This window comes from Chaetodon trifascialis, chromosome 12 (assembly GCF_039877785.1).
Source record: "Chaetodon trifascialis isolate fChaTrf1 chromosome 12, fChaTrf1.hap1, whole genome shotgun sequence".
Classification (NCBI taxonomy): Eukaryota; Metazoa; Chordata; class Actinopteri; order Chaetodontiformes; family Chaetodontidae; genus Chaetodon; species Chaetodon trifascialis.
The window spans coordinates 4,741,150-4,768,530 of NC_092067.1; the positions used below are offsets into that span (position 1 = coordinate 4,741,150).

General features: G+C 42.4%; 1 protein-coding gene across 2 annotated transcripts in view; it reads right to left on the reverse strand.

Moving 5' to 3' along the window:
- Nucleotides 1-13,677, reverse strand: part of kalrna (kalirin RhoGEF kinase a) — a 134,406-nt gene extending 120,729 nt beyond the window's left edge. For both annotated transcript variants that reach the window (XM_070975728.1, XM_070975729.1), the window contains exon 1: nt 13,355-13,677. In XM_070975728.1, the coding sequence (XP_070831829.1) occupies nt 13,355-13,421 (67 nt within the window). In that variant the 5' untranslated portion in view covers nt 13,422-13,677. The remainder of the gene's footprint in view (nt 1-13,354) is intronic.
- Between the last annotated feature and the right edge of the window lie 13,704 nt (nt 13,678-27,381).

A 27,381-nucleotide genomic window follows, 5' to 3' on the forward strand; every position in this document is an offset into this window, starting at 1 on the left:
ATGGAGAGTGTACATAGAAATGTAAATCCAAAGCAACAATGAGCAGTAGTTGGAATGATTAATCTGTTAGTTCACAGACAGAAAATCAGCAGCTGCGTTGACGGTTTAATCATTTAAGTCATTTTTCAAGCAAAAATGGATTCCATGTAAAAACACCCCCCAGCTCAAGCTCCTCAGCTGTGAGGATTTGCTGCTTTTCTTTATCTAATATGACAGTAAACTGATTTTATTCGTGGTTTGGACAAAACAGGTCATTTGAAGTCATCAGCGTGGGCTTTAGATAAGTGTAAGACATTTTATAGGCCAAACAATTATTTGATTGAATCAAAAGAATAATTAGATTAGCAGATTAATTGATAATAAAACAATCATTAGTTGCAGTACTAATAAAACTAATCCAAACTGAAAGAAAAGAGGATGGTACAGGTTGGATCATTAATTAAATACTCAGTACGTGTCTGTACTGTACTGTACTACAAACAGGAGGTCGGTGTTTCAGATGAAGTTAGCTGCTTAATGGCTGTTCACATTTGAACTTTACTGCGTGCTCACATAAAGACTACACATTAGCTCTGACTGCTCTAATATTCACTTTGAGAAGTTTCCAGGTTGTAATCATCAACTGAAAGTGAAAGGGCATCTTGTAAGCCGTGCAGAGTGGTCAGAGCATCAGACACATCACATCCATGCTACACCAGAACCAAATCAAAAATGAGCTCACTCATATGACATGTGTGGCGCTCATGCACAAACACTGCATCACACACAGAGCAGCAAGAAGCACGTCTGGATCTCTAACTGTGCCGATGTGTTGTCTGGTCAAGAAGGCAGCAACTCTCTCCTCCTTTAAAAGGGAAAAATACGGCGGGAATGCAACAAGCTCCAGCTTTTCCCAGTGACCCTGATGAATCAGTGTATACAATGCAGAAATCAAGTGCAAACATGACGTGATGTCTTCATTCTGTCTGACAAACAGTCCGAAAAAAACCACAGAAAGCATCAAGGCCTCAAACTAGTAAAAGACTGAAACAATGAATCAGTGATTTGTCACTTTCCTTACATCGACTCATCAAATTAAATGAAAGTAGCCTCATCAGTAAAACGGAGCCAACATGAAATCAGTCAGTGTGATATTGTTCTGCTTTAGAGACAGCGAGACAAAGGAATCAATAAGAGATGAAGAAGGCTCAATAACATGGTGCACAGGTCTGACTGACTCTGTCAGGATTCTTATCTGCTCTCTGACAGCTCAGCCAGCCACAGGGGAGCCATCTGTCTGTGCTTCACACACACACACACACACACACACACACACACACACACACACACACACACACACACACACACACACACTTAAACGAAGGGTGGCGAGTAATTACTCAGGTCAAGCATGCTGGTGATCTCCAAGGAAGTCCTATTAGGTGTGTGTGTGTGTGTGTGTGTGTGTGTGTGTGTGTGTGTGTGTGTGTGTGTGTGTGTGTGTGTGTGTGTGTGTGTGTGTGTGTGTGTGTGTGTGTGTGTGTGTGTTGATGGCTCTACTCAGGTTGTGACATCGATTCCGATTGGACCGTTGGCAACAGTGCAGCTTCTCAAGGGACTCAAGGTGAAACATTCAGCTTCTGGAGCTTCATTCTCGCATCTCCTGCGAGGACAAACTAAAGCTGAAGGATCTTTCCAGGCCAATCAGGGTGGATGCCCAAGAGTCACGAGTGATTACGACTGGGCCTTCATGTGACTGGAGACACGTGCACAGTGAGGCCATCAATTAGATTCATTTATGGAGACAAAACCTGATGAATAGCAGCCAATAAGTGATCCCTCCTCAAGGTGTCTTTGACACTGGTGGTGGACGGGTGGAGCCAGAGAGACGAGCAGGTGAGGTCATTTAATTCAATTAAATTCAATTGATTGTTAAATCATTCAGAGCTAATTGATTGTCATGATGCATTAAAATCCACACGAGAATGACACATTTTGCTTTGGCTGACTTTGACTGGAACTGTATGGGTCTGAAAACATCCTAAAACCCACAACTCAATCAGCATCCATTAACAAATAACTTCCTCAGCCAATAACATCTGTCCATGCTGCTTCAGGGGGTTTGGAGACATGCCCAAAACAACAAAAAGCTATTTGGTGTCTACAGAGACAGCAGAGAGGATGCTGCAGGTTTCTGAGGGGTGTTTTCAGCCTGATGTTTGGATGGATCACTCCCTCTCACCTGTTTCAGTCTGTGAACAGAGGATGGAGCCAGGATCGTTTTGTGGCACCTGTTAGGACCGGACTGCTTCCACTTTAATGATTCTTTTGGACTGATGAAGTTTGGTGAACTCAGCTCATTTGCTGTGCTCAAAGTCAGTCTAAAAAAAGGTCAAATCAGCCAAAACGAACCCTTCCTGAAGCCAGCAGTGCAGTTCGTTAAAGTCTACAGTCCTCCACGGTTATGTTTGTTTACCATCTGAATATTTCTGTTAAAAATATTCCTCGAGGGTGTCATATGTTGTGAAAACACATTGTAAATCATTGTAGAATTTAATTATTTATTTCCATTTAGCTAAACAGTCTGACTATCTGTGGCTTTTAACAGCTCTGTGCGGCTCTGTCAATCAGGATAAAAGCTTCCTGTGTCTGTCTCACACACACACACACACACACACACACACACACACACAAAGACAAACACCTGCCCACAGCAGTTAATAACATCAAGGTCTATTAGCTGGCACCACTAATCAGCTAGTAACACACACACTCACATACATGTCTGTAAAAAGTCTTTGTAATGGATTACAGTCAAAACAGATGCTCATTACAACTAATACACACATGCATGCAGACATGCACACACCATATGGCTGCAGCTGTCCAAAGACTAGAAAGCTTTTAAGGAGGGAGGAGACAAAAGGAGGAGGAGACAAACTCCTTTCTTTGTATTTATCCATTTAACACTCTCTCTCTCTGTCCCTGTAGCTCTCTCTCTTGTTTGTCCCCTGGTGGGTAATAAGGGCTAATCCACTTAAGCAGCCTCTCTCTCTGTTCTGGGTCTGTCCCCCCAGCATCCCACATACACACACACAAACACACACACACACACACACACACACACACACACACACACACACACACACACACACACACACACACACACTTCATTCTTCACACCCATCTGCCACTGTTCTTGACACTGGGTGTGTGAGTGGAAGACAAAGAGAGAGATGGAGGGAGGGAAGGAGGGGATCCCTGCCTCTCCTCAGCAGCAGCAGCAGCATCTTATTGTTACCCACACACACACACACACACACACACACACACACACACACACACACACACACACACACACACACACACACACACACACACACACTCTTTTCAATAATAGATGTGTAGCTCCTCCCTCCACGTTTCCTCACCATGACTCAGGATCGAGGCTTCATTTAAAGGAACAGGACACTCCACCACCCATTAGCTATAATTCATCCAGTAAAACTCAAGCCATTAAACCTGTTAGCATACTGTATGCATCAATGTGTCAATGCCAGGAACACTCCAAAATGATTCCAACCTGCATGTTCACAAATACTGTATGAAGTATGTGGATGTCCATTAAGAGAAGTGCAGCATTTATCCAACCAATAAGTGCTGAAACACCATTGAGCCACACCTCTAGAGAGGGTGTTCTTTCATTACTAAATAATTTTGAGCCAATTCCATGTACACTGTCCTGCTATCATAACTCGAGTTCACCAAATCTGTGACTGAAAATACTCCTAAGCCAGTGCACTTTTTACTGTTGGAGTAATGTTCTAAAATCTGCAGCGCCAAGCTGTTTTAGGAAGTTCTCTATCTGAAAATAAAAGCATACATTTGTGAGGTGTTTTTAAAATGCATGTCTTCCAGAACAAACAGGCTTGAGGCTCAGTGCCACAGACGAGGTAGGGAAGTCAAAAAACACTGAGAGATGGACTAACACACTGTTGGTTTGGGATTTGGGACCAAAATAGAGAGTAGCTCTATCTTTTAACTAGCTCTGTGTATGTACTGTAGTCCTGAGGTCCTTTCACTGGGAGTGACTGCTGGAATAGTGGATAATTCCTTGTCATCGGCAGCTTATATTTAGAGGCCATGCATAAAGCTGACTGCACTGCAAAGAAACAGCAGGGCTCCAATCCAATAATAGGCACATTCTGATGCTGCTGCAAATGGTTTAGCATCTTTCTGTTTCAAGACGCGCACAGTTTTCATCTGTTCAGCGGTCACGAACTATGACACCATAATGCTTCCAAACACCACATCCACTGTCAGTGACATGGGAGGCTAATCCAGCTCTAACACAACTTACGCAGTTGTGTTTGCCATATGAGCAAGCCACATAGACATGACAAACTGAAGGGTCAAACAATATTAAGAGAAAACACTGAAGAATATGTCTTAAGAGTGGAATATTTATATGAATGTTTATTGTTTTACTGGCTAACTACAACATATTACTGCACAAGGTGTTTCCACAGTACTACAGTTTCTGTCAAAGTACTCCAGCTGACAGATTTGGTTTCTCAAAACCAGGATAAGAGCATATTTGGCTTTCATGAAGCAGAATATCAGGTTTAAGGTGAAAACACATAAACCTGATATTCCAAAAACAAGATCAGGATTATCATGGGAAACTACCAATAATGCTTTCATCAAGCTCAAACTGTAAGGACAGACCCCGACCAAGGCACCAGCTGCATTAACTGTTAACTGACAGATCATACGAGTGGGGGGATTAGCTCCTTACCAAAGCTGCTTAAAGAAATTACATTTTAATGACATGATATTCCCAGATGGTACTGGTACGTTCCTGCTGTGAACTGCAAGCATGACATGATCATTTCCCTTTGACTCCATGGCAAATGAAAAGTGTACTGGTCTGCTACTCAAACTCAAAGAACAACTTCTTTCTTACAGAAATGTTTCCTGGAAACATTTCAACACTACATATTGTATTTAGTGTACTGAAAATAATGCAGTACATATGCTGAAACTTGAAATGACTACGTATTCATAAAGATAAGAGGCTTGTCTTGTAAAAGGGATGATTTTAAAACAGGATTTTGCTGTCTCCTTATGATAGATTGTGGATTTTTGCTCATTACTTATAAATGGGAGCTGGAACATTAGCTGAGGAATGCTATTACACTTTCTGCTGGGGGCCAGAAGTGCACAGTTAAAGGGGAAGTCCACTCATTTCACATGTTGAAGTCTGATTACAGGTTTTGGGGTGTACGTTTGTATGTGAAAAAAGAGCATTGTGTGGCTCCACAGGAAGCCGTGTCTGCCTGAAGTGATGTCACCTGACTCAGTGTTGGTTGGGTCTGAAGACACTTGAAAATTAAAAAATCTGGATTTAGAAAGCAGTGATCTTACCAAACCCCTTCAGGCTACATTAGCCACTACCAGCATGACACACCCTCATCTCCGACTGCACTGTTGTTGAGTTGCATTGTGGGTAATGTAGGTGCCAGGTTATGACCAGGAAGAAGACTGCATGGAATACTCTACTGCACATTTCATATTGTCTAAAATGAAAAGAGTTGACTAGATTTAAGCCTGAGGGAATTACAGAAATGGGTCAGCACAGTCTGAATGGGTCCATTCAGGTGTTTTCTTTTTGTTCTGCCGCCAGCAGACCACGACACCTCCATTGGACGTCCCATTTGAGCTATTAAAGGCATTTTTCTGAGATCAATTAAGTGCTAACCCAGCTGTCTGAGCCTAACATGTTGCTGGATATTTTAGGTGGGTGTTAAATTACTGTTGGGGTGTTACATATTTCCCTCCCTTAACTTCGGCTCTTGTGGTATTAATGTTTTCTGGTCAAACTGCTGTGTTTGCGATGCTAACTTTGCACTCGCCACCTCCACAAGCTTTTTTCACAGGAGACTTGTTATACTTAAAGCACAGGTGTTATTAATGACATATGGCTCAGTTGTATTCAAGTCTTCCATCCTTGATAGTGAGTCATCATGCACAATACCAGGACCCTGAACCCAAAGAAGCTAAATGCAACACAGCATTCATTCATTTTATCAGTAACGCCTGTGCTTTTCCTGCTGCAACGTGTCAAAATGTTTTATTCCAAAAGCTTGTCTGTGAATAACATTGAAAACTTCTCTATTTGCTACATCTCTCTAACATTCACGTTAAATCCACAGCACCCCACGGCCTCAAGCACAAAAATAAACCAGCGTGCAGCTAGTTTGCTGCAAGTTGCCCCAGAGGTATATCCCAAATGCATTTGGTGTCGGTTAGTGAGTACTGTGCCAGTAGACATGAATGCATGAACAAGTACATACATAAATGAATAAAGAGATACTTGTGGGCGGACACAGAGACTTTACAAGGCTCGCCCTGTTTGCCCAACTATCTGTTGTTTTCCTTTAGTCAGCATTTATCTCTACAACAGTGGTGATTGTGGCAAATAGTCAGAATGGCCACAATCATGGGGTTAAGACACATACCATCCAACTGCAATTTTTGTGGCTCCATTCCAGATGGAGGCCTTTATTGCGTGGCATAGATCTCCAGCTCCCTACATTTCCTGTCTGTATCTACACTGTCAGCTGCAACAATATGTAAAAAAGGCAAAAGTATCAAAAAAAAATCTCATTCACATCATTTCACTGATTGTGTTTTATCCAATAGTTTGCAGTTTCACAACTCTTGCATTAAAGCCTTAAAGACCTCCTGTCTTCAGTCCTCTTGTCTCATGCTCGCCTGCAGCTTCACGCACAGTGAGAGCAGAGGACGTTCAGTGAAGTGACTGTCAGTCTGTTTGTACAGCAGCACATGATCACAGGTATCAGTGTAAGTACTGGCTTTACTAGTGGATTACTATTAGTTGTAGTAGTGTGATCTCATTAAGCTGAATTTAAACAACAGCCTTTGTCATTAGCTTTAATCCCACTGCATAAACTCATTGATTTTAATGACACCTGATGAGACATGAGCCTGTCCAAACCGCATATTGACCGGAGTGGGATTCTGATAAGCAATGCTAAACCATACTCAACAAAATCACACATCATGATTACAACTCACCCAGTCTTTCTCCCCCTCCCTGTCTGTGTTGGAGTGCTTATTTGGCAGGTTAATCTGGCTCTAGGCTTAGAGGAAGCAGTGTGTGAACGTGAATGAATGGATTACAGGTCATTCATCCACATAATGTCTCTGTTTGCGAAACACTCAAACACACAGAGGAACACACAAGCGCTCAACTGCTTCCATAGGCCAACAAAGTCATTCTTAGATATCCTGGTGAACACACACACACACACACACACACACACACACACACATGCATGCACAATATCTGTGATGTCAACCAGACAAATTCTTTCAAGTCTTTCTTCAGAAGTGAAGCCTGTGATGGTAGAAATGAGGTGTGTTTTTCTTTTTCTTTGTTTCTTCAGAAGGTGAAATAAAGTCTCTCCTGAGAGTTTATCCTCAGTATCCAGTGATGTTTCTTTTCGAAGTGAAATAAGGTCTCTGCCTCGGGTGAAATAAGGTCTTATAGCACCTTAAGGACTTAGGATTCTTCAAGCAGACCGGTATCAGCATCAATACTGACCTGATTAGGCAAGTCCGGAATCAGCCAGATGTTACAGATCTGCATTAAATGGAATTTACAGTTTTCACTGTCATTCTAAAATTCCTTGCTTCCTGTATCATTGACATGAATTCAGTTACAGAAAGCTGCTGACTCAGTTTTTAGTGCAACAGAAATCCCTGGCAAAAGAGAGCACTGCTCTCAGATCGATGCTCAGATTTCCGCCACAGCTTCACCCGCTTCCAAGATACACGGAGGAGAGAGTCTGAAGAGGCTGGGTTGGTATTCAGCATCTGCAGACACCCTGAGTCAAGATGTCCAAATCTGTGTCAGAAAAAGTTGGATGGTGGATTCTTACAAAGTGTGGTCCATCTTTGTCTGAAGGCAAACGTGTTTCTGTGCATCTGACTGGCTGCACACTCAGCCTGCCGTCACAGCCTTCTCCGTGGTGCATCCCACTGGTTCCCCAAAATATTTCCAAGAAATCCCATGTTTTTGTTGTCTTGGCATGATGAATTGTGGGTTGCTGCATACTCTTCTGGACAGTCTCTCCTCAAAGTATTCATGGTGTTCCACATGGTTGTACATATGAAAAGTGAGAGAAGTAGTGAAGGATAAAAAAGAGACCTTGAGAAAAGTTCAGATCTTGCCTACTGCACTGCATGAAAGGCAATATTGCTGATTATCTTCTAGCAACCTTACTAGTAAATTGGGAGGACTGTAAACTCGACTTTGAACAGCTGCAGCTGCCATCTTTTGTCTTTATTAAACATCTCCATGGCGACAGACATTACTCACAGCTTTCAGCAGATTAGCTGAGAAAATTAGCTCTAATTACCTGTTGATGCACACAGTGAGTGCTCGCCTCACTCCTCACTGCTGGAGTATGAAGAACACACACTAGGAGTCCATCCCCCGAGAATAAGCTGCTATTAATGCCAAATGGTAACAGTATGAAGAAAAGCAGAAGAGATAACTTTGTATTTCAAGAGAGAAGTGCTGCATTTTGAATTGGATTCTATAGAGAAGCAGCATTTAGCTGGAACTGTTCCGCCATGATGCCACTTGGTGTGAAGGTGGTCTGAGGAGGCTTTCACATAGGAGACCCAGCCCCCGATCCGAGGACACTTCATCCCCAGTTCCTTTGATTAGTGTGAACACTGTGTACTGTACGCAGGCATGGATCAGCAAACCGTGCCCAGGCCCACTAATCTCCCAGCATGCCTGTGTGAGGAGCTGCTGTGCTTCACCTGTTTCTAACACGACAAAGACCAAAATGACGTCACCGACGTCTGCTTGTTATGTCTGTTATCCTAATGAGAACACAGAGATTTACAATTATTCTGGTCGCGCAGCAACCGCGGCAGCTATTGACAGACAGCTGGCGTCAGTCGTCTGATAAACACTCAGACGCTGCTCTCTGATTGCGTGTGTGTAGGTATGAATGCCAGCGTGTCACTTCCTGTTTCCGTCTGATAATTTGGGCTCCTATTTATAAACCGCTGATTAGCATAACATTGAGCAGCCGCACCGCCTGCACTTTCCTCTGTGTGTGTGTGTGTGTGTGTGTGTGTGTGTGTGTGTGTGTGTGTGTGTGTGTGTGTGTGTGTGTGTGTGTGTGTGTGTGTGTGTGTGTTTTTAAGGCTCCAGTCTTGCCAGATGTTGCACACTTCTGAATGAATTCTCTGCTGTTGCTTTCTTTACAGTGTCTAATTTCCATTTAATGTGTTTATCTTCTGCAGTCCTGCAGCCATTTCCTATACATACAAAATTAAAGTAGATAAATATCACACACTAAGTGCTTCAGCCATATGCAGGGAAATTCAATTAAAAATAAAATCAATCTGATAGGAGCTTTTCAAGCTTATGTACAAACTGAGGGCATTCTGCCAGCAGTGTGTGATGCTGGGACACACTGACACTGTTGGCCTGATTATACTGTACTTCTGATTTGGCTGTCATGGTGTTTAGAGTCCAGAAATAAAACCATGCAGTTTGTGGTGCTGGAGGATCTTTACTCTGTCCTTCGATATAGTCGTAGATATAGTTATTATATTATTTTTATCTTTAAAGACTGGAACTGGCATTGGTAATGTAGCATGTGTGAGCAAAGGAGCTCATAATAAAAAGAGCAGATGGCATGCTGTGAGCAAGGATGACTTAGTAAGCCAGCGATCAGGTTTTAGCTGAAGATGAGAGGTCTGCTCTACAGTCCTTGTTACGGTCCTTCTTGACCTTCTCTCTCCATCTGCCATTTCATCCAAATTTAGTGTTTTTCATCCATTACTCTTCTGCACTAATTGCAGCATAAACCAGCAGGTTTAATGTTTTTCAGGGACGTTTGTAACAACATGCTTCAAATACTGAACATCATAGTATACTGTATTCATGCTCTAAATGTAGATTACCTGTCAACCATTGTTTAGTCTTCAATTCACTGTGTGACTCTCCAAACTGAACAACTGTGTACATTGATTGATATGTGTTGGATGTGCAGTCTACAGTGTGATGGTTGCGCATCTTGTGTCGCATCCCATTATGTACAGCTGTGAGACAGCTGAGTACAAAGTGTGTAATATGAGATTTTTTTGAGTGGTTGAATCAGAGTTGGAAGTGTTTCTCAATATGACAAATTTCATTTAACACTTGCAGACGCATCATCCAAAGGAAAATGATGAAGTTATTCTGTATGGGCGAGAAGCACTAGGAAGAGAAGTCAGCACGAGGATCACGTGTGTGCTGTCATTACTGAGTCTGACAGCGTTCTGGACAGACTGAATTCAGCTGTGCAGCACTCCCAAGGAGGAATTCATTAGGGCGGCTATGGAGGAGATGATAAATGAATGGAATATTAAAAAGAGTATGGTTGATTTAACAACGTTAGGAACATGCAAACGGATGTAACAATGGGCTTATTAGCAGCTCAGGACAGTATCAGACTGGTGGGAGGAGTAGCACATGCTCAATAATGTGGAATTGGTTTTAGAAACGGAGGTGGTACAGAGCCATCTGTAATTTCCTCCGTGCTGAAGTCAGAGAGACATTCAGCTGAGCGAGAGAGGTGCCTCCCTGCCTTCTTCTCACAGCTGTTCAGACACAGCGGTGCATTTTAATATGTGCAGGCAGCGTTTGTTTTCTGCTGCTGACAAATATTGTTACTTTTTGCTCCTGTATGTGGATCATGTTCTCAAAAGAAAGGGTCCTCTACCTCAAGGAAGGCTGCAAAGACACTGATTATAGACGCTGGGGCTCGTTTCATGCTTTCCATGCTGCAGGTGTAATGTGATGAACTATGTTACGCTAAATCATACTACTTGACAACATTTCACACGACCCTGATTCCACAAACGTTGGAAACATTAATAAAAACAGAATGCAGTCTGTTTTAGGAAGTGCTCACCAAGTCCATGATTTCTCTGTGTTATGAATCCTATGAAACTATATAAATACTACAGTACCCATGAGCCTATGAGGCTGTTGCTATAGAGAAGATGCCAGGCAAAGTTCTCATATTCAGAAAGCATCTGGACCAGTGACAAACAGCGGGCCTCGAGCAGCAGGACTTCAGTCAGCCATCAGCAGCTCATACACAGAGTTCAGCTTAACGACTGGTCGATTCTTCCATCGGTGCTCTCTGGGACTCACACTTGCCTCCTCTCCTACATTGTTGTACCTTTGACCACATTTCAATGAATCAGACTTTTTTTCTGCACAATGTCTCATTGTTCTTTCTGATGAGTCAAACAGCAGATTTCCATGTCCATCTCCTGGAAGGGCTCCAACTGACAGTCATCTAATATGATGGGAAAAATGAAGAGGAGGAGATCACAGAGGCCTCTTACTCTATACAAGACACGCAGTGTCTCACAGAGTGTGTGTGTGTGTGTGTGTGTGTGTGTGTGTGTGTGTGTGTGTGTGTGTGTGTGTGTGTGTGTGTGTGATTTAATAAACTACCTACTGTAGGCAGGATTGTTCATGATAAAGTTACTGAACTGAATTACAGCGAGAGAGAGAGTCAGGGTGTGTCCCCCTCCAGCAACGCTGCATACTGTGTGTGTGTGTGTGTGTGTGTGTGTGTGTGTGTGTGTGTGTGTCTGTAGTTTATCTACCATGTCACCCATATGCCACCCATTTCCTAAACTGATAAAACTTATTTTATTATTGGTGTCATTTTCTCTGGTCCTTCTTCTCTCTGTCACACACACACACACACACACACACACACACACACACACACACACACACACACACACACACACACACACACACACAGAGTTCATATTACCCTGAGATAACAGTACATCTATCACTGTGTTTACACTGTGTCCATTCTTGAGCCCTAATGTGCAGCGTCAGCATCCAACACACACACACACACACACACACACACACACACACACACACACACACACACAACACAGCTTCCAAAGCATAAAACTGACCTGAACGCCTCATAAAACTGTTTCACCCTACATGTTTCTGGTCCAGGCTGATAGGATTAGTCACTTAATCCATTTGAAAATTGTTATTATTTTAGAAATTATTCATGGAATTATTTTGAACATTAGGGCAGCAGCTTACAATTGTCATTACATATCAACCTCCTGGGTTATTTTTAGGATTAAATAATTCTTCCTTTGGTCTTGAAAATGGCAGAAACTGCCCATCACATGTTCCCGAGAGCAGGGTGATGTCAAACATCAAAATATTAAATGGATAGTCATATGTGACAAAGCAGCAGCGTTTCTCACATTTTGATTGGTTAATGACTTCCACAATTAAATCAATTAGCAGAGTTGCTGTGATGAATTGTCCGTCGTTCCCTCTGATGAATTAATCTGGTACTTGTTTCTGCAGTTGTAAGAAGTATCAAGCATGATCTGGTTTCAGCTTCCTCACAGTGAGGGTCCCTGAAGTGTGCCAGACGACTGAAGGAGGGATGTTTGGAGTGGTGCTCAGACAGAATAAGTCGTCTGAAGATGACTGAACGGGAGGCTAATCAGTGACGACCAATGAAAAGACTTGCAAGTTCAAGTCTTGTGTTTAGCCATTATATTCTGGTAGAGGTGTCACACACACGCTCTTGTCATTGAAATACACACACACACAAACACACACACACACAGAGTATCTCCATCATCACATCCTGCACACAGCCGCTTTCTCTCCTCCTCTGACCATTTTTGATCAGTTTAGACAGGACTAGCAGTCATCTGCTGCTTTTTCCCTAAACGCATCAGTGTAAGATACACAGTGCCACACTCTCTCTCTCTGTCTCACACACACACACACACACACACACACACACACACACACACACACACACACACACGGCCTGCTTATTAAAGCTCTGACAGGACTACCTAAATCATCATTTAGGCGCATATCGAACAGATTTCCTGATGTTCCCATGAGCTGATGTGATGTGATTCCTCCATGATTCTTTTGTAGAGACCATCAGCATCAGACACATGAGCTCACAGTAGTGCACGCACGCACACACAAACACAATTCCACAGTAAACGCATGTAAAGGGTGAAATAGCGGCGTGCAGAGCGCATTTCTCATGATTCCCTGCTGAATGTGACCGATCCCCCCTTTGATCCCATCTGGTCGTGCCTGTGTGATAGCACGGAGCACATTTCTGGTCATTTTCTGCACATTTGTGTGATGTTCACTTGGTTTCATGTGCTTGTTCACACGGCTCTTGGAGACATTCGCCTCAGTTGTGATGCCTTTGTGGCGGATTTGCGGGAGGCTTCCTACCTGTTTTGTAGAAGGCATCAGTGTCGGGGTCGCTGGGCGCCTCCTCGGCCGCTTCTGCAGGGTTCATACCGGAATCCGGTTCAATACAATCCACCGACAAAGAAAGACAGGAATCAAGCCCTCCGGTACGGAAAATCCTCGCGTCTTTATTCCTCACATGTCCTCCGTTTACCTCTCGCTCCCTCCATCCTCCTCGCTGGGTTTCTTTCTTTCTGTCGCCCTCTCGGTTTGTTTGGTGTTTCAGGCTGGCTTCGTTCCTCTCTATTGTTCCCGGTCCAACCTCCCTCTCTGCTGCTGTCCGCCAGGGTCTCTCTACCTCCCTCCCTCCCTCTCCCCCCGTGCCTCCCCTCCCTCTCCCTCTCGCTCTCTCTCTCTCTCTCTCTCTCTCAATTCAATTTATTGACCTTTATTGACACAATGTATGTGTTATTAAAACATCTATAAATGTTTGTCAAATACAAATAACAATGTATTACTATTATTCGGATTATTGATTACTATTATTATGATTATTGTTGTTATTATTGTTGCTATTATTATTATTGTTGTTGTTGTTGTTGTTGTTGTTGTTGTTGTTGTTGTTGTTGTTGCTCGTATTGTTTAATTATTATCATTATTATTATTGTTGTTGCTGTTATCATTCAGGGTATATATTATCAGGACAGTGCGTGTGATTTGAGTGATTTGAAACGATCTTGTGTGCAAAGTTGACGTTTTGTCCTGATGTCTACGTTAACAGAAATCCGTGCGACTGTCCAAATGATGAGAGTTCATCCTGTGGGGAGGGTGAAGGTGCTCAGTGCATTGACTTGTGTGTGCAAATAAAAATGTCTACTGCTACTGTTCCTACGTGTTCCGTCTAACAGCTTCATGCTCTCATCCCATGGCTTCCTGCTCGGTGTGAAAAGCATCCTTTAGCTCAGTCTGTACTGTATGTGCAGCACTGTGCAGGGGCTTCCACGTCCTGCTGTGCCTGCATTGGGTTCTTCCAGGTAATCCAAGTCTGAAGACCTGCAGCCAGATTGAGTGAAGTGGAGACTGTTAAATGCCTGTGGGTATGAATGCATGTCTGTCTATATGTGTCAGGCCTGTGACAGACTGAAGACCCGTCAAGGGTCACATGCCCAATAAGTGGTCAGACAGTCCCCGCACAACACAGCACTGATACGCAGGTAATGATAATGGACTGATGGTGTATCTGTACTATCTCCTCTGTCCAGGTCTCAGTTGCAGGGAGAAGGTTCTTGGTGCAGGGCCAACCAGTGGTTGGTGACACCTGGAAGATGCTCAACATCCATATTGCAATTGTATTAGGGATAGGGATAGGGATCCCTCCTCTGTTACCCTCATTAAAAGTTTGTGTGGAGTTTTTTCTTTCCCAAACTGAGGCTATAATTACAGAGGGTGTCAAATGTTGCACAGATTGCAAAGCCCTCTGAAACAAGTGATTTGGGGCTATATAAGTAGTAATGATTTCACACTGTGGTGCTTTAGGAAAAAAAAAAAAAACAACATTATGAGTCATATCTAGCAACCATGAAGAGCCACATATAGTATGTCTTTAATGTGCTGGGGAGTAAACAGAAGAAATGCAGAATACATATAAATGTTTCAATTAAAAATAAGATGGTAAATTAGTTAAAGAGACAAGCAATCATGCCTTGACACATGAAGCTGCAGTTGTATGAATATGAGGCTTAAAATGGCAATACATGGGGCCGACCTGACAGCGAAGGGTACACTTTTCAATTCATCTGAGAGTGCTGAGCTCATGTCTTGGATCTGTTACACTAAAGGAGAGAGATCACATCATTCTACTGTCAGCCTGGTGCTTTAAGTGGTTCTGTTGGGCTGGAGTCGATGCTTCACCAAAAGGCTTTAGAAGTGATTCATCCACTTGGATCAAAAAAGCTAGTGTTAACACAGCTGCGACATACTGGATCTTACTGTGCTCTGTGAAGGTCCAGTTTGCCTGTTTGAAAACACACTGGAAGCTTTTGCTGCCCATTCATTCAGAGCACAAGACCACTACAGTGTGCCAGCTGTGAGCCAGACATCTCAGTTCACAAATGAAGCTGCACAGACTGAAGATGAACCTCTTATAAGAACAATGCTGGACCATGATGAAGAGTAGCATCCACTTCACTCTTAAGAGCTCTGCTCATCAATAAACTGTACATTATCAATCAATTAAATGACCACACCTGAAAAGGGCTGTGTTACTCTGACTGAGCTTGTTAGCATCTTAGCAAATTGTTTTGGTTTTACAGCACGTTCATTATTTGGTTCAGCCTAAACACTGTTTTTCATCAGCTGTTTTCAGAAAAGTGTCAGATAATCAACTTTGTGCACAGCTCAAACAGACAAGGAATGGTCGAGTATTAGGAAAGACCAAAGCGGAGCACAATGAATCTTGCTGTACATTTCGTGATGTGGCTACAACGAAAACTGCAAAGAATGCAAAATTCTCTGGGAACACATGAGCTCAAATGAAGGTGTAAGGCTGGAATATGTCTGTCAGCTTGTTGTGACCCCAAAAAGGCAGAATAGCCACAAGTGTCTCCACTTGGTGATCTTTTGGTATAAGAACAAGTGTCAGCAATCCCTGTGATCGCACAGTTTGTCTTCAGATCATGTGCTTAATTTTCGTTAATTCAGGTGAGTTTTAAATCACAGTTAATGAACAAACCTTCTGCTCTTCTCCCAACCTCTTTTATTCAAGCTGCGTTTCATTTTAGGTAAGTTAACATGAGGTATGTTAAGATTTTAATATGAAGACATTCATGTTCTTTTCCTCCTGTTCCAGCTTCGTTGCCTGTAAGTTGGCTTCGGTCCAGAGGTAACCATGTTTAACATGTCCCTTTCACGCCCTTTGACCCCTCTCTTCTGGTTTTCCAGCCAGTGTGAGCCTCTCCTCCCCTCACTGAACACATCCCCTTATCAGTATGGCAGCCATGTGTAAGCTGCTTCAGCGTCTTACTGTGTGCGACTGCCACCTAGTGGACACCATTGTACATAACAGCTTAGTGGTTGTGCAACGCTATTGTCATATGAATTTTAGTCACACTGACAGCCCCAGAGGTCTCCATTAAAGCCCCGCTCATGTCAGTTTTACCAGATGAGTTCTGCCTTTCCAAAATTACTTTGATTGTTTCATGTTTGCTGACAAGCTACAGTTGCTCAAACTGCAGGCTCTTCCTCTGCCTCTCTTTTTTCTGCATTCCCCTCCTTTTAGTACGTTCCATCTCTTCCAAATAATAGATCATAAATTACTAATAATTTTTTTTTTTTTGACACTAAAGGGTGTTTTACAGAGAATTCATCCAAGACCTGCGACGAAATGTGAGGTGTTTACATGCAGAAACACAGAGGAAATTACTTTCCCTCACTCTGCATGTATGCTCACTTTAAGAGGTGGTCATGAATTTTAAGCCCACTATCTTGGCTCTCTTTTATTGCTGCTGTCCACTGGTCCCCTTTGTCTCCAGTTCTTGGTTCATCCATATTGTAAGCCAAAAGAAAACACATAGATTCCAGTATTAAACAAGTATGGTTTAATACTACAGTTTCCAGGAAAACAAAGTCTTGTCATATTAATAAGGACGTTGGGCAATAATTAGCCTTTTGTCCATAATTTTGTGAACAACTGTGATTTGATTTAATGCTGCGCACGGCATGAGTCTGCAGACAGCAGGGAACTGTAAAAGGAGTTTTTTACCATGCTGAGAAGTTGGAGTTGTGCAGCCTGTTGCCTGCAGCTCACTGTGGCTGCTCCTTCTTGTTCAATCACTCCCTGCAATATTACAGACTGATGAACACTGATAAAAAATGCTGAACAGGGCTGTTTTTCTTGTTTTGCAGAGGCACTTTCGATGAACGTTAATGATAAGTGCAACGCTCACTGACGTTGCATCACATTGCATTCCCTGTTACCATTCCCCAATCACCATTGTGAAACATAATTCGCTGATAGAGTGACCTAACAGGCAATTATTTAAATGGAAAAACTTGAGTGTTGGTTTCTATATTTATACACATATACTTTATATGTTATGTATGCATTATGTTGCTGTTTATTCATTGGACATGCCAGTTTTTAATTTCATTTCTTTTCCTTATTCATCAGAGTGGTATCTAACTGTGCAATGACTGCCTTCTCAATGCAACGGTAGCTTTCAGCTGTACACTATGACACCGATGGCAATGAATTCAGCTGTGTACAATGGACTGACATGTTACTTTAAAAGAATGCCTTGAATGAGACTAGACAAGACAATGTCATATATGCACAAACACACACATGCATACATACATACATACACTATTCAGTGGATGAGGAAGGGTATGTGACATTGATTTCCACATCTGTTTCACATCCACCCACCACTGCAACTGCTTCCTGAGGTTCCACACAGGATAAGAAATCAAAGTGTTCTTAAAAAAAAAAAGAACAAACAATGAAAAGAGTCAAACAATGACCCAGACAAACACACATTCAGACACACTGACACACACACACACACACACACACACACACACACACACACACACACACACACACACACACACACACACACACACACACACACACACACACACACACACACACCATTGCCAATCCACTAGTCCACTGTCATCTGATGGAGGAGACAAGTCTGCAGAGCCATCCTTTGAGTTCTTGCTGCCATCATCTGGCCTATAAATCTGAGGAACTACCTGAAATATCTGACGCCTTTAACATGGTGTAGATGTAGTCTTCTCACCCAAAAGGGTCACAAGATAAATCTTGGGGGGTTGTGAGCAAATTGATAGGAGAGAAAAAGAGGAATTTGACCATATGTTCTTTGGACACAGACAATGATGAAATTTCTTGTCTTTTCCATTTCAATTTAAACAGTTACGCTTTGCAAAATGCATGATCCTGCAGAATTCCCCTTTCAAACAGACAATAAATAAATAAATAAATAAATAAATAAATAAATAAATAAATAAATAAATAAATAAATAAATAAAACTGGTGTAGTACCCAAAGTCATCAACAGAGGGTGACTCTGCATCAGACAGAAATTCAGTTACTCTGCCATGTGTAGATCGTACAGGACATAAAAAAAAGCAAAACACATCCAGTAATTGTGTCAGATGCAGGACAAAAGGTGTTAACTTACTGTTACAAAACTACTTAAAGTCAATGCACCTATTTTAGCCATGAGTTATTGACATAGGGGAAACAATAAGGTTCAAAGCTTTCAACTGTGATAACCTCCCTAAAATGTTTTTGCAATGTGTCTGTAGCCAAATATTTTAAAACCCTGCCAAGCCATGTTTCACCATGCAGTGTTTTCACTTAAAGGACTAGTGTGTAACCGACTGAATACCTGTCTTTCCCAAGTATGTAGGAGAACCTATGGTGGCGTTGAATGTAAAAATGGGAAAGGTCCTCTCTGAGCTACTGTAGAAACGGTGGTGCAACATGGTGGACTCCTTGGAAGGAGACCTTCTCTCTATGTCAGTAATTCTTGTTTTCTGTCATGGATTGTGCAAGCAGGATAACAGAGGAAGAACAAAAATGCAGACTTCTGAAGAAGAGCTGGTGCAGTTCAGTGATTTAGTCACAAACATCAAAAAGATACAGAAGGCTTACAGGATAGTGAGGCAATCAAAACCACAAGGCCACAGTTCAACACAGGAAAACCAATCTAAAAGCAGCAGGCAGGAATCTAAAATCCAACATAGAGGCAAAAAGTTCAAAAACAAGCTGGATTCAAGTTTAGAGATGAACAGAAGACAGGTACAGAAGGCAGAGAACCAATGAAGGACAAGGTAACTGAACAGTCAGGTGAACGAAGGAAGTGAACTGGTGTATGTAGTGAAGGTGGGACCAATGAGATGTGGAACAGGTGTATGGATGGACGGGGCAGTCAGGTGATGATGAAAGGACAGATATCTGATGGATGGAGAAAAAAAAGGCAAGAAGAAGAAGGACAGACAGAGAGACGGACTGTAACATTTTCAGGTGATTACACGACTGACAACTTATGAGTATAACATTTCTGCCAATACATCCCCCTAAATCCTACGCACTAGTCCTTTAATCACCTGATTAATTACTAATCATTAATTGATTATTCTATCAAGCAACAGCCTCTTCACCCTGCCGCTGCTCAGGCTGAAGAGCCCTCAGCTCATCCTCTGCACTCCACCTTCAAAAAACTGTTTGTCTTAGTGTTGTGAAAAAATGAAATGTGACAATGGGCTTAACTGCTTCTTTGTACAGGGCCATAAACCTTTATAGGCTTATCACATGTTAGTGTGTTATCTTAAGCTGAAAAGTAAAAAGGAAACTGTTAGACAGTGCTCGGCTTCCTCCTTTTCCCTGTGTTTTCCCTGTGTTTTCCCTGTGTTTTCCCTGTGTTTCCTTGCCCCCTTGCAGTCTTGTCTGTCTTCCCTTGTCTTTTCAGGTCTGTGCTGTGGGCTGTACCTGCCGGCCAGCTCCTCCGACCCCGCCTCCTCTCACACCTGCAAGTCATCATCTCATCATCACCTGATCTACAGCTGTATTTAACCAGGGCGCAGTCCACCAGTATTCATCAGATCGTCTGCTTGTCTCAGCGGTACACCCGTCCGTTCTTTGCCTGTATTCTGCCCTCTGTGAGCTCTGTCAAGCCTGACCTGAACTTTTTGTTTTTTCAGGTGCTTCATCTGCTCAGTAAGCCTTCAGCCCAGCCCAGCCTTGCCCGTGAGAGGAGCTGGTTGCTGCCTGTTTGGAGGGCTTTATGCTCTCGCCCTTGGTTTTCCATTTTTGTGGACTCTCTTCGTTTAAAGACTGTCTAGTTCAGCTGGCTATTTATTCAGAGCGTTTTTGTTTGTTCTCGCCCTTAGTTTCCTGTTTTGGTGGACAATTTTTGTTAATAAACTTGTGGATTGTTTTCTGTCTGCCTAGCCTTCTCTGTGTTCTCTTGAGTTCATCACTACGAGTTCAACCACCTGGGGGGTATTCCAGAAAGCGGGTTATGTGAAAACTCAGAGTAAGTTAACCCTGAGATGAGGGAAACTCTGAGTTTTCCGTTCCAGACCCTGCTGAAAAAAACAGCTTAAACCAGCTAAAGCTGGTAGCAGGTCCAAGCTGGTCTTAGCTGGTTTTAGGCAAGTTTAGCTGGTTTACCAGGCTGGACAAGCTGGTCAGGCTGGTGTTGCTGGTCCATCAGTACAGGTGGCCAGCTTGGTTAGCTGGTCAGCAAAGCTGGTGTTGGTTGGTCAAGCTGGTTGTCGAGCTGGACCAGCTGGACGGCCAGCAAGCTGGCTGGACTGACCATCAAAGCTTGTATGGTAAGCTGGTCAAGCTGGTTAAGATGGACGGTTTTTAAGGGCTTCATCTGTCACTCAAACACTATTCAAAACAAGCATCTTTAAGGTTTCCCAGTGCCCTTAACAACCCCATCCTAAGATGCAATCTTTCTTCTTCTTCAGGGCACATCTGCTGGCTTGATTAGCATTAAAGAAATGACCCCTGGTCTTTAAACACTATTCGAATAGAGAATGAAATAGAATCTAAATAACAAGAGGAATAGTTCATTCTGGTGAGTACTCTAATTTGTAGAAAAACATTCTGCATAGTTCCAGTGCATAATACAGACAAGTTTTGGTGACAATGCATCCCAACAACACAATTTGGCTGGAAGACAAACCCCTCAAAACTTTCAAAAATGTTTTAATGTAATAATTCTGTTGTGTGTAAAAATGATTGGAATTTAGGTACTGAGAGTAAAAAAAAAAAGATTTGTGTACATAACAAACAGGCAATCTAAATGCAATCATTTAATTCAGCAAGTCTTTATTGACATCACAGACAAAATGTTAACACAAAGTATATAGGCTGGCCCATAGGGGGCGCTGGGGCTCCGCCCCACCAGCAGTGGAGGGGAAAAATATTTTTATTTTTATTATTTTTATACGCCCAGGCATATGATGGAGCTGCGGTAATGAGGGGTGCCACTGGAGGAGTGCAGCGAAAGGTACAGGACATCTATGCAAACGCTCACTATATTCACTGTTATGCCCATCAGTTAAACCTGATAATGCAGCAGGCAACCTCCCACATCCCTCAGATCAGTCACTTTTTTACTGACATGGGGGGATTTGCTTCTTTTTTCTCAAAATCGAGCAAGAGAACTGCAGTGCTAGATGAGATGGTGGCGCACCGACTTCCAAGTGCATCATCAACACGTTGGAACTTCAACGGTTGTGCAGTCAACACAGTCTATGAGCACAAGAATGATCTGGTGAAGTGTTTTCAGACCATCCGGAACAGTGAAGCATTTGATGGCCCTACGAGGAGAGAGGCTGGAGGCTTTGTGAGAATGCTGGAAGATGAAGCTTCCTGTTTTTTCCTGGCCTTGTTCCATAAGATCATGCCACATGTGGACATGCTGTATAATCAGCTCCAGAAGAGGAACACTAATGCGGTCTACATCGCAGGAATCATCCAGACATTCATGAACCGCATGCAGGCTATCAGGTATGTTAAATGCATTATTATTAGCCTAATTGTTAATTCTCTGCATAAATTATGTGTAGCCTTAAATGCTTATATGCCATCTTATTCAAATAATTAATTTATCTGTGAAGTGTAGATGAAATATAATTGCTAATAATTATAACAACCTTGGGTTTGGTCAATATATCCCTGACCAGTCTTCACAACTGATTCATAAAACTTATGTATTGGATCAGGGAAGCTGTTCCTAATCTGGCTGAGGATGAGGAGTACAGGGGACCTGCTCAGGAGCCACCCACAAAGAAACGGAGAACACTGGGAGAAGACACACAGCAACATTTGGGACTGGAGGTAAGCACATGCTTACACACACAGAGGAACAGAGACACCGAGGGACAGACACACTGAGACACAGAGGAACAGAGACATACAGAGGAACAAACACACAGAGTAACAGAGACACAGAGGGACAGACACACTGAGACACAGAGGAACAGAGACATACAGAGGAACAAACACACAGAGTAACAGAGACACAGAGGGACAGACACACTGAGACACAGAGGAACAGAGACATACAGAGGAACAAACACACAGAGTAACAGAGACACAGAGGGACAGACACACAGAGGGACAGACACACTGAGACACAGAGGAACAGACACACAGAGGAACAAACACACCGAGGAACAGAGAGACACAGAGGAACAGACACACTGAGACAGACAGAGACACAGAGGAACAGAGACACAGAGACAGACGGAGACACAGAGGAACAGAGACACAGAGGAACAAACACACCGAGGAACAGAGAGACACAGAGGAACAGACACACTGAGACAGACAGAGACACAGAGGAACAGAGACACAGAGACAGACAGAGACACAGAGGAACAGAGACACAGAGACAGACAGAGACACAGAGGAACAGAGACACAGAGACAGACAGAGACACAGAGGAACAGAGACACAGAGAGGCATGGAGACAGAGAGAAACAGACACGCAGACCTTGATGATGAACCCCTGTGAGAATTCTGAGATTTCGTGAAACGGTTTTGGATCCAGCTGTCTAATTCATTTTAGGTGATGCCGTGACACAGGAAGTGGATGAAAAAATAATTCCCAAAATTCACCAGAACATCCAAATGACCTGAAATTTTCTCAAGTTAACCACCAGGCCAAGGCCAAACTTTCATACACTGCAACCCATGGTCTATTTTGAAGTTCGTCACTCTAAATTTTTCAAATTATGTTCATATTGATCAAATATTAATATTTCCCAAAGTCTTGCTTCAAATTCAACCAAAATGAATGAGCATGTTGCCTGAGAGTCCGTGGTAAATTCTGTCGCAGGGCATGCGAAAAGCTTGAGCGGTTATTGAGAAATGATTGATAGAAGACGATGTATTTTTCAGCCATTCACTCTGATGCAGTTGCCTTATAAGGAGGTGTGAAAACAACAAAGGGGAGGGGTGGGGGGGTAAGCCATTCTGAGGTTGGCTGATCTGTCCTTCACACTCCTCAAAAGGGGGAGAGACAGTCCACAAGATAGGACAGTGTAGCATGAGGCCAATCACAAATTTATTCTAATGAATTAATGTAGGCTGACTGCTAACTTTAAATACTAGTGTTCTGTTGTTAGGCTCACAGTCCTTCAAGACAGTCATCATTCTGGTGGATGGGTTTCACTGTCCAGACACATATAAATGTAATCCTATAGACAGTATTCATATTAGATATAAAAAAAATAATAATAATTTAAAAAAGTATATATATATATGTATATATATATATATACATATATAAAAGAGCAATCATAGCAACCCCTGTTGGCAGCCCAAGTACTTGCTATAAGTGTGGTCGACATTAGCAGAGCTGTACAAATCTGTAAAAGATCAGACGCAAGTTTGTTCAATGCACAGTGTGGTTTGTGTTCTGTATACAATGTGGTGTACAGCCAATGGACATAAAGCTAATACATAAAGAATGTGTTTTTTAGGGCAAGCTAATGGACAATGGATTGCCATTGAATGTACATTTTACTGAGCAGGAATTCAGTATTAACGTATGACATACACCTTTATCTAACAATATTTAAAACACTGACGTGAAAAGTGATATGGAGTAGTAATTAAAGATGCCTTCATGTACATGCCAAAATAATCAGCAGGACACTGCAGGGAATCGAACCCCATCCCAGTATAACCAGGAGTACCATTACCAGTGCCTTTTGCTTTTTGGTGCTACCTGTACATTGAAGGTAAAGCAAAACCTGCATTGGCAACAGCACGTTTGTGGCCAGGGTACTTATTATTCAATAATTTTATCTCATTAGGTCATACAATGTGGTGACTATGCACTTCCTGCAGTTTTGAATAGTGCTAATATATCTATGTAACAGAATAATCTTCAATAAATTTGTGATTAACCATGCTGTTGTAACACAGGAAAAGAAACCCTAACCCTTTGGAAATGTTCCATCCAAACACACACTTCCTGCTGCTCAGACTGCAGTGCAATGACAGAACGAGACTTATTTAACAAGAAAGAAGACACTGGCCAATGATGTCTTCCAGTTCATTAAGATGCTGGTCAGTGAATACACTGAGATATGAGTCAAATAGAGAAATCATGCTAACACATTTGATTTCTCTTGTTCTTGAGCCGTTAAACCGAAACACAAAAGGAATAAAGGATTTGAATTGAACATTTCCTTGAGACCCTAACTGAAACTTATATATTCACAAAACAACACTTATGAAAAACTGAAACTTATATATTCACGAAACAACACTTATGAAAAACTGAAACTTATATATTCACGAAACAACACTTATGAAAAACTGAAACTTATATATTCACGAAACAACACTTATGAAAAACTGAAACTTATATATTCACGAAACAACACTTATGAAAAACTGAAACTTATATATTCACGAAACAACACTTATGAAAAACTGAAACTTATATATTCACAAAACAACACTTATGAAAAACTGAAACTTATCACTTATTCACCAAACAACACTTAATTTTTTTTTTTTTTTTTTGTAAAGGAGGAAAGTAAAGAGTTGGACAGAAAGATGGAGAATATGAGTGAGTGAGTGGCGGTGGAACTGCCAAGAATGATACTTACCTGCTCCTCCAGCTCAGCCCGGCACTTTACCTGTGAGGGTCCTACATCTCCGGGTTGAGCGGAGAATCGTTCCACCACGCGCTTACCTCTGCCAGCACCTCCCGTGCAGTGGCTGGTGGAACCCAGGGGGGCATGCGGACGGAGGGTCTGGGCCCGCTGAAGACAACCTCCACGTCGAAGAAGCCATCTCTCAGTCTGCGGGCTCTCGCCTGCCGCTCCCTCTGCCTCCTCCTCCTCCTCCTCTCCCGAGCCTGTTAGAGAGATGGACAGAGGAGAAAAAAAGAAACAGGTCAAACTTCCTCAGTAAGAAGACAGAGACAAGTCATTTGGGTGGAGAGAGAGCCTGGAGGTCACTCATTACTAGAGGTCACCTCTCCAGAAGGCAGCTCTCTGTGTGTCTACATGTCAGCAGAGTGTTTGGGGTGGACTGCTTACCCGCCGCTCGGTAATCTCCAGCAATCTACGCCGTGCGCCACTGGTGGACGGCCGGGGCCTGGAGCTCCTCTCTGGCTGGACAGGGATCACCTGCGAGCCAGAGGTGGAGGGCAGGGGGCTGCCACTCCTCTCTGGCTGGACAGGGACCACCTGCGAGCCAGAGGTGGAGGGCTGGGGGCTGCTCTCCTCCTCTCTCCTCCTCTTCATGGGTTCCTGTCACAGAAATGCACAGAGGGCAACAAAGATGGAATCAGGAAGTGTGTTCAGTTCAGTCTCTCTCTGACTGATGTTGTACAGTTGGATAAATCTATGTCTGGCATCAAACCCAATGTAAGATCCTGATAGGACAGCGCACAGATTAATATCATCCTTTTGTAATGTTCACTGCCTTCCACAAGTTACTTTTGAGGTTTACCCACACTCCCTCACTTTGTCTAGTCTGATTACTCTGATGGGGATTTCCTACATTTCCCAGAAGCACTTTAAACAACCTCCAGAAAAGGAAATCCTCTGTTCAGGATACACTTTCACATCATGTTTGGGGGAAAAAGCATTTGCTTCCTTGTTGTTTATACAATTCATATTATCTGTCATGAGATGCTTTCTACAGCTTTCTTTTTTTTGGTACTTAAAATCCAAAATAAAATCCCTTTCTTGAAGAACAATGTTTTTTCAGCAAACTTTTTGGATTTGTCTTTTTAATTGAGACATTATCTGCTATCACAATAAAATGAAAAATGAATTTTGCAAACCTTTGTTACCTTATGAACTTTAAAAACTTTAACTTCTGATTCTTTTCACCTAACAGACTCAAGGGCATTGACTCTTTTTAACATTAAAAACTCTGACAGATCTCAACACAAACCACCTGTCCAGTCTCTGGTCAATTTGTCTCTTCTGCAGAAATCCACATGAAATATGACTTACCTGGAAATGATGCGTTCAAATCTTTGCTTAGTGCGGATTATGTACAGAAATGCCGTCAGGACTTGACACATTCAAAGGCTCTGCTCTTAACAGCTGCCTCTGGTCCTCAACAGACACTGCAAGGCAAATACTCTCCAAATACCTCACGTTAAAACAGTTATGTAAACAGTTTCAATTCCTAACAAAGAGAAATTAAATACAAGGAGTTCTTAATTCGCCATTTCATGCTGCACTGAAAAGCACTTGTAAAAAGTACACGATTATGTGCGGTATGCAATATTTTACTTGCGCCAAACAGTGTTTAAAAGATAAAACATTGTCAGTTTGCTTGTTCACTCATTATGTTGCATGCTTATTTCTGTCTTTGTCAAATTTCAATTATTTAGCCTAACAGTTACACTGAAATCTTTGTCATTAAGCTAACATTAATGTTAGCTAAGTCAAGTTACACTAAATTCATTCATTTTGAGCTTCAAAATGTACTCACGGTGTCCAAATAAAAGCCTCATACTTTTTTAAAGAACTGTTGACGATTTTTTTTATCGTTTAACTTTACCTGAATTTGAACTTGCTACCCTCGTTGGCTAATATTAATGTTAGCTAACAAGCTAATGTTAATTACAAAACCAACGGAGAAGGAATAAAATGATTTTCAGTGATTTGAAAGGATTCATATTCTTACCTTTTTCGTGCCCAAACTGTAATTCAGGAGTGTCGCTGCTCCTTCGCTGTCCTCTCTGGTCGCTGCTTCTTCCTGTCGCTGCTCGCTCTCAACTTTTCCGCCACTTGTCGCTGCTCGCTCTCAACCTTTCTGTCACTTGTCGCTCGCTGTCTGACCGTGTGTCTCTCTCCACGCGCAGGTGGTGAAATGGTGCCTGTCGCCTGCAAATTCCTCTCTAACATGGCGGCCAGAGAATCCTCACGTTCGCCTCAACCTTCTGCCCTGGCTTTAAAAAATAACAATACAATAACAATAATAAAAACTTTTAAATGTAAACATTTTCTCATCATTTCATTCATTGTTTCTTCGC